This window comes from Kogia breviceps, chromosome 2 (assembly GCF_026419965.1).
Source record: "Kogia breviceps isolate mKogBre1 chromosome 2, mKogBre1 haplotype 1, whole genome shotgun sequence".
Lineage (NCBI taxonomy): Eukaryota > Metazoa > Chordata > Mammalia > Artiodactyla > Physeteridae > Kogia > Kogia breviceps.
In genome coordinates, this window is record NC_081311.1 from 132,886,074 (window position 1) to 132,902,973 (window position 16,900).

The window sequence follows — 16,900 nt, forward strand, 5'->3', positions numbered from 1 at the left end:
AGAAGAAGGATGAAGAGGGCTTCAACAGAGCACTTGGCAGTGATGGAAACGTGGGGTTGGCATTAGAAGATATTTCAGATGTAAATATTGAAAGGAATTGGTGACCAGCTGGGTTTAGGGAGAACAGAGAGCAGACAACAGAAAATGACCCTGAGGTTTCTAGATTAGATGGCCAGATGAATGTTGATGTCTTAACATTTTATACTCCAACTGCTACTTCCCTGTGAATCAATTATCCTAGGACTCTCTCTACCGCTGACCACCAGTAATTGATTTAGTGACTATTTATAGCAAAAAAAGAATAATAAAAACAACATTGGGAGCCAATAGAAGCCAGAGAAGTCAGTTCCTCCCACTAAGTCTAGCCTATGCCTACAGCCCTAAGCTGACCCTGTTCTCAAGCCCCTTGGGTGAGAAAGTAACTGAGTAGTTATTCCGCAAGCTGGCAGACAAGACAGCTTCTTTTCAGCACCCAATCTGTTTAGAGGTATGGTGCTGGTGGTGGGGAAAAGGGCTGATGAACAGAGCCCACCCTCAGTTTTAAGACATTTTGTTTTCACTTGGGACAATACTGAAATAAAATTTTCAAACTGTGAGGCGGAGTGTTTCTTGAGAATTCTTATTTTATCAACAAATACAATTGATCAAATCTAAATTCTATACAATAACTAGAGTCCATGAAACGTTATGAAGTTTAGTTATGTAAAAGAAAATGTAGTTTATGTTACTGTTGTTACTATATACTACTGGACAGAGCATGAAAATGTATAAACTGAAAGTTTAAATGAACACCAAAACACATTCTAGGCAAGATCCTCCCTGGAAAACTTTCTTGTTGCTTGAATTACACGCACAAAAAATATATTTCTAGTTTTCTCTAAAGACTACCGTCTTTGTCTCTCCTTACACAATTCAGGAATTAAGAAGGCTGAATATTTGCATGCCATATAACATATAAAGCTATTATAAAATTTATTTTGGAGCTATTAAAATTTTAACTAAACTACACTGCTTCTTTAATAAGTTTATATTATGTATAGTGACAAAAGGTGAGAGGAAATACACATAGACAAGTTTATTTTAGATTTGGGGAACAGAGGAAGAGTGGTAATTAACCCTAAATTTGGTCTCCATTTATATAAAAGCTTCTTCAATTCATAGTCTATATAGTGTTTTTCTTTAAAAATAATTTCAAGAAAACATCTTGGGGTTTACAAGATGGAAATGCACATTAGTCACTCTGTGATTCAAACATCCTGAAAGCAGAGATAAGGTTGGATACTCCTTTGCATTCTCCTCCTACTGTTTCTCCAGTGCCTAAGACCTTACCTGAGAGAGAGATGGCACTCAGTATGCATCTTCACCTTTACTCCTAACAACATAGCATTTTCTATGAGGCCTTTTCTCATAATTCTTAGAGATGGTAGATTCAATCTTACCAAACCAAAACCTCTTTTGAGTTGAGTTGAATCAAACAATACCTCTGGAACTTTGTACTGGTCCCAGCATGACTGGTGCCCTGTCTGGATCTGGTCTCTGACTGGATCAGAAAAGGACTTCCCTCAGCCCCTTCTCATCCTTTAGTTCTTTAAAAGCAACACAAAGATAGGGACATTTCTGATTTGCTAAAAAAAAAAAAAAAAAAAAAAGTTGCCATTGCACTATGTCTGAAAGCATAGTGGCAAAAATACTGAAACACTCTGACCTCTAAAAATAATGCATTTTAAGTCCTGTTTTCCTACTGAGTTAAGACCTTTCTCTTGGAGAAATTTACTTTGATTTTTCCAAATGTTTAGAGTGGCTTGATAATTTAAGGTAAAAATCACATATCTAGATGTGACGGAAGCAGTTTAGCACTTCAACTAGCTAGCTCCGTTCCATGACACACCCCAAACCAGATGAGCAATAAATTAAAGGATGACCAACTAAATTGTTCTTCGGTTACCTTACTATTAACATCATCTCCAAACTATGAGCTAGTTAATAGCTGAAGTGTTTGCTATTTCTCAATCACTATTGTTTAAAATCACTATTTTTAAAGTGCATGTATTATGCTATTAAAATACATGCCCATCCTTATATAAGCTTCAGCGTAATTATAGTTTTGTATAATTAGAGTTTTATGTCAAAAGATTTACAGCTTTATCACCTCAAGCAATATTTCACAGCTGCCAAGAATGATTTATGCAATAATGACTTAAGCTGTAAAATAGAATTCTCAAAGGAAGGGCTGTCAAATATTCCTACTGCAAATAACCAGGTTTTTAAAAATTGATAGTTTGGTAAACAGCAAGCCCAACTGTACCTGTTAAAATCACATAAAGGAATATTGTAGGAAGCATTGCTTCACAGTGGTGATCATGCAGCTCACCATACACCGTGTCAATGTGAACTCCTTGCATAGATCAAAAGTTTAAACTGCTTATAAAGCCTCTGGGTCACTTTGGAAAACAAGCTTTCAGAAACAGTGCCATGGGCATATTTTTGTTACTCCAGTGTGAGTGAATGGAAAAAGTGGAAACAGTGTATCTCAACTTTTTGTTAATTTGCTCATTGTGCTTATTGCATCACGATTCATACTACAATGAAATGCTAAATAAAGCATAAACAAAGGAAGCATTTAATGCATATCCTTAGGAAACCAAGAACCTCTCAAAAGTAAATGACCTCAATAATAAAGAATTAAGGAAACTTTGGGAAACAAACCAATGAAAATGTTGGTGATCTTGTCCTTTCCTGCTTTTATAAATGGAGAGTGGCTGGCAGGGAAGACTTTCAAAGCATTTGAACTTCACAAGCTCTGACTGATTTTGCAGTTGCCATGTGAATAAAACTAATACACTCAGAAGATTCTATTCAAGGTATCTGAACTAGTAGCAAAAACACAAGTTTATTACATTCAGAGCAAATAAGTCTGACTGTGTCTTCTCAATCTACAAAGGTCATTCAAATTAATAGTTTTCTTTGGAAAAAAAGAAAAAGCTGGCCCATCACCTCATGTTCCCCGTATCAATAAAAGCAAAAGAGGCAGCATTTGTCATTGACTCTGAGGATACTCAAGCCCTTGTAGATTGAGTCACAACTGAACATGAAGGCAACAGAATCAAAATTATCACCAAAGGTTGATACTTACATACCTAAACAAGCTTCCAAATAAAGATTCCTTGTCTAAAACAAGGAGGTTTAAATTCATATAACCAAGCAAATCACTGACAGTATGATTTGCATTAGTCAATGTACCAGCACCTTTACTGTAGGAATTTTTACATCCATGTTTGTGACTCCACATTAAATTGATTTTTAAAGGTGTTTGGAGATCATTTTACACAGTCACATTGTACAAGTTAAACTAGGCTTCCAAACATCACCATTTTACTTGCAGTTTAATAAATAGCACTCTTTTCTATCTGAAAATATGGCCTGAAAAATATAGTTAGTATCTAAGTGATCCATACAGTCCAGATTCATTTTATACTTAAATTCTACAAGTTGAAAAAATTCTCAAATGTACCAGAAAACATTAGGACCAACACACCCTACAGTAACCACAATACAGACTATGGGACATCATGATAGATACTCATATGGGAAAAAACGTCAGACATCCAACTGTTGGCATCAGATACACACACAAAAAAGATGAACTGCATTTGAGTAGTGAGAGCCTCTGTCCAAGAAATGCTTTCAAGACAACAGAGCAATTAAGTTATTCCTAGTATGCCAACCCTACTGATTCAAAAGTAGGGGGAAAATGAGAACTTTAAAACTATCTCTACTTTGATTGGTAATGATATAACTGATTTCATTCCAGATTAATCCAAAATTATACAAACCTGTTCCAGTCATACTTTGTTATTCATACCCACTTAAGATGTTAAGGAAAATCCAGTAATTAAGAGTTGTACATTTTCTATCATGAAATATTTAATTCTAAGAAAATAAGAGGAAGAGCTAAACCTTTTCCCTGTTAGAATGTCTTTTACCAAATGATGAGTCATTATATGATATAAGCTATAACACATCACTCATTTACTCGTTTATAAATCTTAAGAGTTACCTAAAAATCTGACTAGATACCCCTCTGCCTCACTGATTTGTATCAACGGAATTTAGAAAATGATAAGGTAATATCAACAAAACAAACTATAACATGCATTTTTAATTGATTTATCTTTAAGCTATAAATTGTCAGATATCATTAAGTGTTCACATTTGAGAATGTGTATACTTTAAAATGGGTATATCTGAATATTCATACATGTGAGTTAATATACATATATTATGTATATAATGAATGCATGCCCATTTCTTTGAGAACTATTATAGGTCTAATATGTTTATGCTCCCATAGCAAGCCTAAAAGAAGGAGGAGTGCCCTTGAAGTTGAGGTATGACCTTAAGTTTCAGATGCCAGTTTTGCTGCAGCTATAAAAATGAATACTAATAATTCTACATATCATAGTTCCCTTTCTCCATTTCTTACTTTAGGACAAATCTTGAATACATAAACAGGCCTTATTATTTGAATATACATAGGTTTACTAGACCAATTTTTATAAGCTCCTATATATCATCCTTAATCTTATATAAAAAGGATCAAAAGAAACAAGAGGTGTTGCCTACCAAATAAAGCTGAAGAGCCAAGAAACATCTATAACAGTAACAGTCTTAGTTTCAGATATAGATTTTTCTACAAGACTTTGTGAAATATTTTCAAGTTCAAGCAAATAAAACCTTATTTCTCTCCAACTAAATGCGTATCAACGCAACCAGGAAATTATTGGCTTTTAAGTTATTCCTTAGGGAAGACAGTAAGATTGATTTGTGGCATTTTGTCCTCAGTGACATTAAGTTACTGGACTTTTGAAGAGTACAGAGTACCCTTATTCAAAAAAGAAATTGTCCCTACTAGTCCACTAATGAGAGTCTCCACATTTCTTGAATCCTGCAACAGTACAAGCAAATCATATATCTCCAATTGAATATTAGGGGCTTCTCTGACTATGAACTTTCAGTAATCAATTGTCAAAATTTCATTTTAATGGAATAAAATATAAGGAATGATAAATAGATAAACTTTACCATTTTTGTGATAGTAGGTGACCTCCACTTTCCTCTCCTCTGACCCCAGCAATGCCTGGGCAATTTGGGCAATATCATGCCTCTTGGTCTCGGGCCCATGGAGAAAGTCGCAGGTGCATGGCTTTTGCATGACATCTGGCCTGGAGAAACCAGTCATCTCGCAGAACCCATCGTTGCAGTAGATGATGGCACAGTTCTGCACTCTGGCATTTGCAATGATAAATTTTTTATCTGTAATAAAAAGATAGTAAGGTATCTTTTAAAAAGCTTCCTCAAGATTCTCATAAACACTGGAACAATTTGTTGCATAATAGGAGATCTGAAATGTAGGTGCTTCCCAAATTGCTAACTGCCCAGATATTAAAAGGAAAAAAAACTCTAAATAAGAAATTGATGGTCCTAAGTAGTTTTATCAAAAAGTATTAAGAAGCTTTTCTTCAAATTTTGAGAATATCATTTCCCAAATAGTCTAGTTCTCAAGCCATGTAACTCTCAAGGGTCCTAATGCACACTCAGATAAGCAGCTGGCCCATTGATAGCACCAGAATGCCATTTAATTGTAAGGTATTTTCGATGCCAAAACAGTGAAGCATCCTGTAGCTGTCAGGTTCCTCATTTCAACCTTGGCCCTTAGAGTACAACTTTCTTAAAGTAGTTATTATTCCTGGATTTGGCTTTTCTCTATCTCTCTAAGGCATACTACACACATCATGCTAAAAAAAATGAAAAAAAACAAAAAAAACCCCTGAAACTATTAGCAATGAAATTATTTCACATTAATTAGTAGTTTAATAATGCAAAGGTTCACCTTTTCATAATATATATTATCCAGAAGACAAAAATATTTACACACATACAGTAAATATCATGTTATCACCTTTTCACATTTACTTTGGGGGACCCTGCATTTTTGTATGGTAGTAGGGATTTTAGTACAAAGGGCTTATTAATTCTGATCACAAATTATATTTACTATTCGCAAATAAAATAGGAAACAGGATACACAAGTTTATTTTGAACACAAAGTACTATATCCTCCCATCACTAAATGCAGTGCCAAAATAAATGCATAATGTACAAAAATAAATGTGTGTTAATGTAGTTTTAAGGAAATGTCAAACATAAATGAACAAGTATAGGATCTAAAATTAATGTATTTATATAACAATTATTTATTCCTCATAATTAGTGCATATGAGAATATTACATTTCTCTGCATTCAGTCTTTGTGCGATTTACTTATTACACTTCAATTTTAAATTTCTAGTGGAAATTTAAGGGGATCATGAAGGGACAAAAATATTCTTTAAATAATGAACTGTTTGCCTTGGGAATCAACACGGATCAGATATTACTTTTCCCAAATTATCCAGCTTGGGATTTGCATTGATTCAATGCAAAGTTTAGCTTCTATAAACGAGCAAAAGCAAGCATCCCTGTCATCCCACAGCCTTGCAATTTAACCAAGGTAATAAAATACAGTTTGCATAGCCATTTACATCGCTGCTACCATTAACATTCTCTTGTTCCAATAATATGCTCTGCCCTGCTCCTGACTTTCAGAAAGTCTACAATAAAACGGCCACAAAATATAATCCCATGTTACACTACTAGTACGTTCCCTGTAAGATAGTAGAAGAGTAGGACATTAAGTAGCAAGGCAGATAATGGAGCAGTGGGAGAGGAGGATCAAATTGCCTCCTATAATGGAGACCATAATCTAAAATGTAAATCAAAATTAATATCACAGGCAGAACACTCGAGCTGCCATTCGAACCTCCTGACTCGGTTTCACAGCCTCTGAACTTGACAGAGCCCCGGAGTTGCCCTCTCCTCAGCTTGGAAGCGGCGGACGCCAAGTGCACTATCAAAGCAGAAAGCGAGGGAGAGAGAAGAGAACAAATGAACTTACTTTGCCCTTCAAATTTCCGTATGATTGTCCCCAAAAATGTGTTTTGTGGTGCCACATGCCCCCTGCGAACAGGCATGTTGACCCCGGTCTTCCGAGGAGCGCTCCCCGCGAGCTCCGGAGTTCTCCCGGGATCTCTCCTCGGCTAGAGCCCAGGCCAGCGCGCGAGCCGCTCTTTGTGGCAGAGCATCCTCTTTTGAAACCAGAAATCTCTTCCCATTAGCACCACTTCTAGACACCCGCTTTCCCCACCGGAGTCCAATCCATTCCCCTCACCTTCCGGAGGGGGCCTCGCACCGGACTGCCGCGGGGGAGAGGCTTTGGGGGTGGGGAGCGGGAAGGGGGCGGGGTGAGGGGAGGTGGCAGGGGAGGGAAGCAGGGAGGGAGCGGTGGGGGGCGGGGTGCGGTGGGGAGGGGGGCGGGGAGTCACAAGGGCAATCGATCTGTTTCTCTTCTCCCAAACGGCGTAGATTTCCCAGCGCAAATGGTCTTAACCTGGCGGTGGCCCAGAGCTGTCAGGATGGCTAAGGAGGGGCGGGGTGGGGGGTGGGGGGGCGGCGGCGGGACAGAAGACTTGGGCGGCTTTTGCAGGAAAGGGAGAAAGAAAAGGAGGCTGGGGGGTGGGGGGTGGTTGACGTTTCTATCCCCGCCCTCTCCCCCTACACACACACACACACAGACACACACACACAGACACACACACACAGACACACACACACACAGACACACACACACGCTGCCTTTATCCCGGGAGCTTGGGCGCCGCCACAGCTCGGATTACTCAAGCGTGCTTTAGCGGAAGCCAGCCAAGAAATCTCCAAAACTCAGTGACAAACAGCTACTCTGGGAAGGTGATCTCCACGGCCACCAGCCCCAGGGCCCCATTCCTGAGCTCCTCACGCCGTGGTAGCTAAAACACCCTTAGCTGCAAAGAAAAGACAGGTGGGAAAACAGTCCCTCACTGAAGACTATTTCTAAGCCCTGGTGGCTCAGGAGGTTGAAGATTGAGGATGAACCCCTGAAGGGTGCAGGTTTCGTCTCAGGGTGCAGCTCGGAAGCCTGGGCTCGGCGGAGGTGGGTGTTGAAGCCTGGGCTGAATTGGCACTCCTGTCCCAGCCCGGCGCTGAGCCGCGCCTCCCAAAGGCTGGAGGCTGCTGGCGCCGCGCTGAGCATGCCCGGTTTCACTGCTTGAACCCCTGAGGAGTTGCAAGGTTGAGGGTGATGAGGTCTCTCCGCGCTGCAGGTTGCAAGAAAGATAAGAAGGCCAAAGACTGTAAGCAACTGGTACAAAACAAGGAAGGAGTTTGAAATGGGCGAGGCTGGGCAAGAGGGGGCAGGAACAAAAGGTGGGTAGGGCTAAGAGTTACCAGCCTTGGTGTGACCTCTCATGCCACTCATCTCCTGAACACACTAGGGACACCATTCTGCTTGCTTCTACCATTTCTAAGAAATCATCTCGTATATGATAGGAAAGGGTTCAAGGGAGAGAATAGTCCTCTCTGCTCTTGCTTCTCAGAGCCTGCCAACACGGGAATCTCATGGTATACATACACTTCTGCCCAAATAGTCCTCCTGGAGACTTAGGAAATCATATGTGACAAGCCATGCCAGGGGAGGGTGTTTTCTAAGTTGTTTCTCTAGTTTTTCATGCTTTCCCTTCATTTATGTCATCGATCTCCCTTAACCAAGTAGTCAGCCCTTTCCACGCCCCTTTCTCTAAATGGAATTTGCCACCACTACAACCTACAGAACTAGAACACGGACAAATCTCTTGTTTCTGCTGGCGATAAGGGTCCTATCAAAACACCTAGTTGCATGATGGAGTTTTGGGTGTTCTCGCAACCCATTAGCCTGCTTTGCCTGTGCCTTGAGGAACTCGGGTTCATAATTTTTCAGTTACAGCCTCGAAGTCTGAAGTGAAAAAAATGAGAATGGAACTACAAAGGGCTGAGAAGGAGGGTTAAATTAAGACGGTGAGTCATGTGGATTGTAATAAATAACGAGGAAATAAACATAACTTTTATTTATGCTCCAGAAAACACAAGCCAAGGAACGAAAAAGAACCTAAGCAATTATCAACCTTTCCTATCAGAATAACGAAAATAAATCAGGAACGTTGAATTTTCTGGTTAGATTTACTTAAAAAGAAGAAATCTATGACAACCCTTAGGCTCTTATGGTAGCTTGAGCTTTCCTGAATCCGTGAAGTTCCCTCTCTCGGAATATAAAAAGGCACGCTCCTCCAATGTACGGCTTTATTTTTTCCCCGTTTTCAGTAAAAGTAGATCTTTCTGTTTGCTGACTGCAGCTGGGCTTGTGAAACGACAAGAGTTCGTCTCCCAGGTACTAAACGTGTAGAGCTATCCATGGTGCTGACTCTGACTATGCCGTTAGCAACTGCTCTCTGTCTACATCCAGCCACAGACAATAGAACTGCAAACTCAGGCAAGTGTCCCTGATGTGTTCACATAGACTACTCGTCTTCACTGGATGTCCGCAGAAACACAGAATGCTACTTGCATCCCATTTCTAAAATACCTTCTTTTTCTACTTAGCTTCTCAGCTGAACCCAAGCTCAAATGTATTCTTCCCAAAATGCATCAAGGACTCCAGAAAAAAATGAACAAACCACACATTGTGTGCATTGTAATTAAGGTTTCATGTACACTATAAAGGCATAATAACACAACACTAAGCTATGGAAAGGTTGTATGGCAAATTTTTTTTTCCAAATAACATGTAAATTCAGCGAATGAATATTGCTTTAAAGAGAAACAGGCATTTCCAAATGCACACATTGGAAACACATTTATCTGTCATATGACAAGATATATTGGCATGCAGAAGGTAACAGTGCATAATGTCTCTAGTTATGAGTCTGATACAAACTTTCACAGATTATTGAGTCTGGAAACCCTTGAAATTCCACCTTAAGGGAGGAAAAGTGGCTTCTTCAAGAGGAAAAGTGACTTTTTGTTCCCCAAAGTATTCTTTCTTTCCCTACCACCTTCAGTGTGGTCTCTGTTCATTGGTTCTGGGTAATTACACATATGATGGTTAAAGTTCCATTGTCTGTGTTCATATGAGCAATCACTGTGGGCTTCACATTTTTTCCAAGTTCATTTAGCTCTAAGATTAGTTCCATTAAGGATTCAGTGTAAGATCATAGGACATTCTATAACCTATGTACTGTACTTGATTGATCTGAGCAGAAGATTAAAGGCATCCTGTTTCTAAATTACCTCAGTAATCGTGTTCATGCATTATACAGTGGTACAGTGGAGACAAGTACATCAATCCATATTCAGCCAATAATAGAATCAAACGAGAAGATGGCAATCATGGCTGCTTGCTGGCTTGAAAATCACCCCTCCCTTCAGTCCCACCTTCTATAAAAATGAACTCTAGATTTTGTGTTGAAGCCAGGTTTCATAAGTTTTTAGCAATTTGGGACTTTCTTTTGGAAGTCCCAATACTGAGCAAAGCACATAAGTTCCACTGCTGAAATCCTATCAACTGTACAGTTTAACACTGAACACAGTATACTTATGCGTGAGGATAGAGAATAGATTCAGATTATTCTTAAGATTACTTGTCTCTGTTACTTTAAAATTAAGTAGTTTAGGATTTACAGTATGTTAAAACTTTTTAACAATGCCTATCACGTAGTAAGTACTCCATAAATTTCATACACACAAAATTATGTTTGTAAGTATGCAAACCCACAGAATTAATGGCGCCCTGCTTAAGAATCCTACTTTAGAAATTATTTAAGTATCATACATTAATGCTTGAATCTTTAAGGAAATAGTAGCAACCATTATGGGATATTTAAGTGGCATTCTTATACTGACAGAGAATGAAAACTTTTTGAGATCAAATAAACAATATAATTTGTTTCATATTTTTCAATAGCATAGAATATAAATCAATGAAATTAATGTGAAGTTTTCTCAATTTGGCAAAAATAGTGTAATGATCTAATGACCACAATGCAACATTACAAATGCTGTTTTTTTTTGTTTTGTTGTTTTTTTGTGGTACGCGGGCTTCTCACTGTTGTGGCCTCTCCCGTTGCTGAGCACAGGCTCTGGACGCACAGGCTCAGCGGCCATGGCTCACAGGCCCAGCCGCTCCGCAGCATGTGGGATATTCCCGGACCGGGGCATGAACCCGTGTCCTCTGCATCAGCAGGCGGACTCTCAACCACTGTGCCACCAGGGAAGCCCACAAATGCTGTTTTAATGTGGCCTTCTATGGGAATCCTGGGTATTATCGTAATAACTGGGTCACATTAAACCTAAGAAACATCTGACTTTACAAGTTAGACAAATTTTGGCCTGTATTATCATATGTAGCTCTACAATATCTTAAGAGGCAGAAATTTTAAGGGCATCAATTAAAATAACAACATTTCTCTGCAGCATGGATTAATGAAAAAGGCAGGAAAAAAGCTGGGCTCTAACCTGAAGTTACATTTACAGCAGAAACCAATAAAAATAGTTAAGCCCTCTTGTTCAGAGCTTCATTTCTAAAATCAGTATAATCCCAATTTTCAGTTTTGTGTAAAGAATAACCAGGGAACAGATATAAAATGCTTAGTATAGGGCTTCCCTGGTGGCGCAGTGGTTGAGAGTCCGCCTGCCGATGCAGGGGACGCGGGTTCATGCCCCGGGCCAATAAGATGCCACATGCCGCGGAGCGGCTGGGCCCGTGAGCCATGGCCGCTGAGCCTGCGCGTCCGGAGCCTGTGCTCCGCAGCGGGAGAGGCCACAACCGTGAGAGGCCCGCGTACCGCAAAAAAAAAAAAAAAAAAAAAAAAAAAAAAAAAAAAAAATGCTTAGTATAAACTCTGACAGGTAGTGAACATTTAAATAACAGCTGTTCTACAATCTAAAATTAGTAAATTAGCAATTTTAACATTAACATATAGGACTTAACTAATTTATATTAAGGCAGTGCTAGTTGTGCATGGTGGGGTGAGGGGCATGAAAAGTAAGAATGGGTAGGTGAATTGTACTCACACTCATCAGTCTAAGTGATTGGGACTGATACCAGTGACTGTTCCTAACATATTAATGTAACATATTTCATTAGAAACTTGACTATTCCTTCAGAAAATTTAGATGCTTTTCTGATAACGTGTTTGATATATTAGTTTTAATCCAAATGGCTATTGTTCATTTCACCTGAGATACTTTTGTGATAACATACTCCACATTATCATTTTTATCCAAATGGTTAATACTTGGCTCATCTCATTGATTACATGTAAGTCTTACTGTAATGTTTAGACATCTTCTCTGTGAGGAATAAGGTGTACGTAGACACCTCCCTAAAACATGACACCTATTTCTGCAAAAAAATAATCTTTTCATATGTGTAGTCTTCATACATTCATCAATAACTGACATTTAAAATAGCTAGTGACCAGGCTTCCCTGGTGGCACAGTGGTTGAGAGTCCGCCTGCCGATGCAGGGGACGCGGGTTCGTGCCCCGGTCCGGGAAGATCCCACGTGCCGCGGAGCGGCTGGGCCCATGAGCCATGACCGCTGAGCATGCGCGTCCGGAGCCTGTGCTCCGCAATGGGAGAAGCCACAACAGTGTGAGGCCCGCGTACAGCAAAAATAAATAAATAAATAAAATAGCTAGTTACCAACCTGAGCTCTTATAATTTATGAAAAAATAAGCCTAGAAATTTAAGTTTGTTGAAAAAAAATATATATGTACATATAGAGATTTGACTGGGTACCTGGGTAAGGTTGTTTTAGAGAATAATTTCTTGACTCAATTTAATAAATAATTTAGCACATTGGTGTAAAAATGAGCCAGTGGTTACACATTATAGTTTTTTGAAGACTAAGATAGTGTATGAAATTTCTTTTATACCAGTAGATCTTTAAATTGTTTCTTAGTTGACAAATGCACTTGTATCATTACCCAGATTAATTATTTCTTATATTCATTAAGCCAAATTTTAATTGATCCTTGAACTCTGTGGAAATATTTTTTTCCTAGAATGACACTAGGTTGGATTGCTTCTTTTCTGGAAGAAGTTTGCTTTTGTTATTTTTTAAAAGTGTCTCTATATCTGTGGACATATTTATTCTACTACAGCAATTCTATAATATTTTAGCAAACCTGTATACTATGAACCAGCTTTTTCCTAAACTTAAATAATGTGAAAGCTATCACTTGGGCTTTCACATCTATTCATGAGAGAGTAATGGGGTCAGGATTAACTTCTCACTTTTAACAACTATATAATTGCACAAAATATAGAAAACCACAGTGTTCAGACACTGGACAACAAGGAGTGCAGGAGGCTGTTCTCCAAAAGAAGAGCCAAAACAAGGTGAGCTCTGTTATCACCTTGGCTTATCAGCTAAGAATTTCCAGATCACAATGCATGAAGTGGGAACCCCATCAGAGCTCAATGGATTAAATTGAAGAAACAAAGTTTGGAGTTCAGGGAAATCAAAGCAGCTTGAATTTACAGAGCAGAATCATGGACAGGAGGAAGTTGCACAGAAAGAGAAGTCCACATATCTGCAAAGGTGTCAACTCAAGTTTCTGTCTGCCTACTGATTTTCACAAGTGTGTAAGGAAACTACCCAAGACCAAAGGGAGAAACTAAGAAAAGTATTGCACAGAACAATTACCAAAGCTTATATGGGATTGGGAATAGTTGCTATGCTATCATCTAAAGTGAAAAACCTACCATTACATGGAACACTGGTCAGAGTCTTCATAAATTTATTGTGTTTATAAAGGGGTGAAATTAAACCTTAAGGAGAGACTGATCTACTAAGCTCAGAAGCAAGTCTCAAAGGGATTATATTGATATACTAATTATTTTCCAGAATAAAACCCAGATATATTAAAAGGACTACAACAAAATCCAATACCACAAGACACAAAATTAACAATGTCCAGCATCCAACTAAATATTATCAGGCATGCAAAAACTCAGGAGAGAAATCAATCACTAGAAGCAACCAGAAAGGAAATGGATGATTGAATTAGCATACAGAGACATTACACAGTTATTGTAAATATACCACCTATGTCCAAAAAGGTAGAGGAAAACATGAACTTGATGAAGAAAGAAATGGAAGATATAAAAAAGATCTAAATCAAACTGTAGATATGTAAATATAACATCTAAATTTTTTTTTAAATACACTAGATGAGATTAAAAGCAATTCAACTTTACCAAAAAAAAAAAAAAAATCAGTGAAATTGAGGACAAAGCAATGGAGACTCTCCAAAAATCAAGTGACCTAATGTACATATAACTACATATAATTAGAGTCAGCAGGGGAGAGGAGTCAGGATAAGAAAATTATTTCAAAAGTAATGGCTAAATATTACTTAAAATTTTTGAATCCAGAACACCACACCAAGACACACATTGTAATCAAATTAATAATAACATTTGATACAGATTTTTTTAAATCTCAGAAACAGTGGTAAGAAAAAATGATGTATTCCATACAAGGGAGAATTTTCATCAGAATCTATGCTAGTAGATATATAATGTAGCAATATCCATCAACTACTTAAAAAAATAACAACAACAAAATAAACCCCCCCTCCCGAAAAAAAGCTGTCAATTTAAGATTCACTATACAGTAAAACTTTAATAAGTTAAGGTAAAATAGAGACTTTTTCAGGCAGAGCCAAGAGAATTCATTACCAGCAGACTTGTAGTAAGATTAGTGTTAAAAGAATATCTTCCAGAAGGAGAAATCCTATCAGAAGAAAAATTGCATTGGTACAAAATAATGAACATCACAAGAAATGGTAAAACTATGGGCAAAATAAAAAACTTTCCCCACAATTTTTAAAATCTTTTTTTTTGAAAAGATAACTGAATGTTTATTTGGGGTCTCTTGTGTTTCCATACAAATTTTAAACTTTTTTGTTCTAGTTCTTTGAAAAATGCCATTGGTAATTTGATAGGAATTGCACTGAATCTGTAGATTGCAAATAAGAAATGCTGGAGAAGGAGTGGAGAAAAAGGAACCCTCCTACACTGTTGGTAGGAATGTAAGTTGGTCTAGCCACTATGAAGAACAGTATGGAGGTTCCTTAAAAAACTAAAAATAGAGTTACCATATGATCTTGCAATCCCACTCCTGGGCATGTATCCAGAGAAAACTATAATTCGAAAAGATACATGCACCACAATGTTCACTGCAGCACTATATACAATAGCCAACGGAAGCAACCTCAATGTGCACTGACAGATACACCATATATATATGTGTGTGTATGTATATATATATATATATATATATATATATATATATATATATATATATATATATATATACATATATATATATATATACACATACACATATACACACACACAATGGAATATCACTCAGCCATAAAAAAGAATGAAACAATGCCAGTTGCAGCAACTTGGATAGACCTAGAGATTATCATACTAACTGAAGTAAACCAGACAGAGAAAGACAAATATCATACGATATCGCTTATATATGGAATCTAAAAAAGAAAAAAAGATACAAATGAACTTATTTACAAAACAGAAATAGACTCACAGACATAGAAAACAAACTTACGGTTACCAAAGGGGGAAGGATATATTAGGAGTTTGGGATTAACATATACACACTACTATATATAAAATAGATAGTCAACAAGGACCTACTGTATAGCACAGGGAACTATACTCAATATTTTGTAAAAACCTATAAGGGAAAAGAATCTGAAAAAGAATAGATGTATGTATGCATGACTGAATCACTGTGCTGTACACCTGAAACTAACACAACCCTGCAAATCAACTATACTTCAATTAAAAAAGAAATAAATAAAATAACCCCCCCATCAACCAGGTAATCTTTTAAAATAAAGATAATCATAAGATTAACATGAAAAAAAAAAGATAACTGAATGTTTAAAGTAAGACAATAACAATCAATTTTGATGTTTATAACAATATAGAATTAAATAATACTACAAATAACAAAACAAAGGACAAGGGGGGAAATGAAAACATATTTTTTAAAGTTTCTTATAATGCTTTTGAGATAGTATATTATTTTAACTTAGATTGTAATAAGCTAAAAGTATATATTGCAAACCCTAGAGCAACCAGTATAAAAACAATAAAGATGTATAGCTAATCATTCAAGAACAAAGATAAAGTAAAATCATAAAAAATATATTCCCAACAAGTACAAAAGAAGAGGAGAAAAGAAATCAAGAACAGATAGGACCAAAAAATAGCTATGTAATAGACTTAACCCAATCATGCCAATATTTACTTAGATGTAACTCATCTAAACATTCCATTTAAAAGGCAGAGTTTGTCAACCTGCCTTTGACAAACTATTGTTAGCTACAACAAATCCACTTTAAATATAAAGATGCAAATAGGTTAATCAAAGAGTAGCAAAATATAGAGCATACAAACTATTTTCAAAAGGTGGAATTACTATACAGTAAGTCCCCTACATAGGAACCTTTAAGTTGCCAACTTTCAAAGATGCAAACGTGCATTCCATCAACGTCAGGCGTGAGTGACATTGCAGCTTGCCCTCCGTCCCGGATTGCTGACTATCGTTCAGCTCTACCATCCCCCACCTCCTCTCCCTCCTGCAGTCAGTAACTCTTCTTGCCGATTCACTCGATGCCAGTCCCTGGATGCCAGCTGTTGTACTGTAGCACTGTACCTTTCAAGGTACTGTACTACAAGATTAAAAATGTTTTCCTTTTTGTGTTTGTTTGCTTTTATGTATTATTTGTGTAAAAAGTATTATAAACCTATTACAGTACAGTACTATATAGCCAATTGTGTTAGTTGGGTACCTAGGCTAGCTTTGTTGGACTTAATGAACAAATTGGATGTACAAACACACTCTCAGAAT

The 16,900-nt window shown here is 37.5% G+C and overlaps 1 protein-coding gene across 13 annotated transcripts in view; it reads right to left on the reverse strand.

Annotated features, from left to right (window-relative positions):
• The window catches only part of KCNH7 (potassium voltage-gated channel subfamily H member 7), a 455,266-nt gene extending 447,136 nt beyond the window's left edge, over window positions 1–8,130 (reverse strand). For 3 of the 13 annotated variants that reach the window (XM_067026193.1, XM_067026189.1, XM_067026186.1), the window contains exons 1-2: window positions 6,995–7,294; window positions 5,083–5,313 (exon numbers count right to left, since the gene is read on the reverse strand). In XM_067026193.1, the coding sequence (XP_066882294.1) occupies window positions 5,083–5,313; window positions 6,995–7,070 (307 nt within the window). In that variant the 5' untranslated portion in view covers window positions 7,071–7,294. Of the gene's footprint in view, window positions 1–1,481; window positions 1,510–5,082; window positions 5,314–6,994 lie in introns of those variants that run through there. The other 10 variants (XM_067026190.1, XM_067026188.1, XR_010839123.1 and 7 more) reach the window with 9 other exon arrangements.
• Window positions 8,131–16,900: the final 8,770 nt, after the last annotated feature.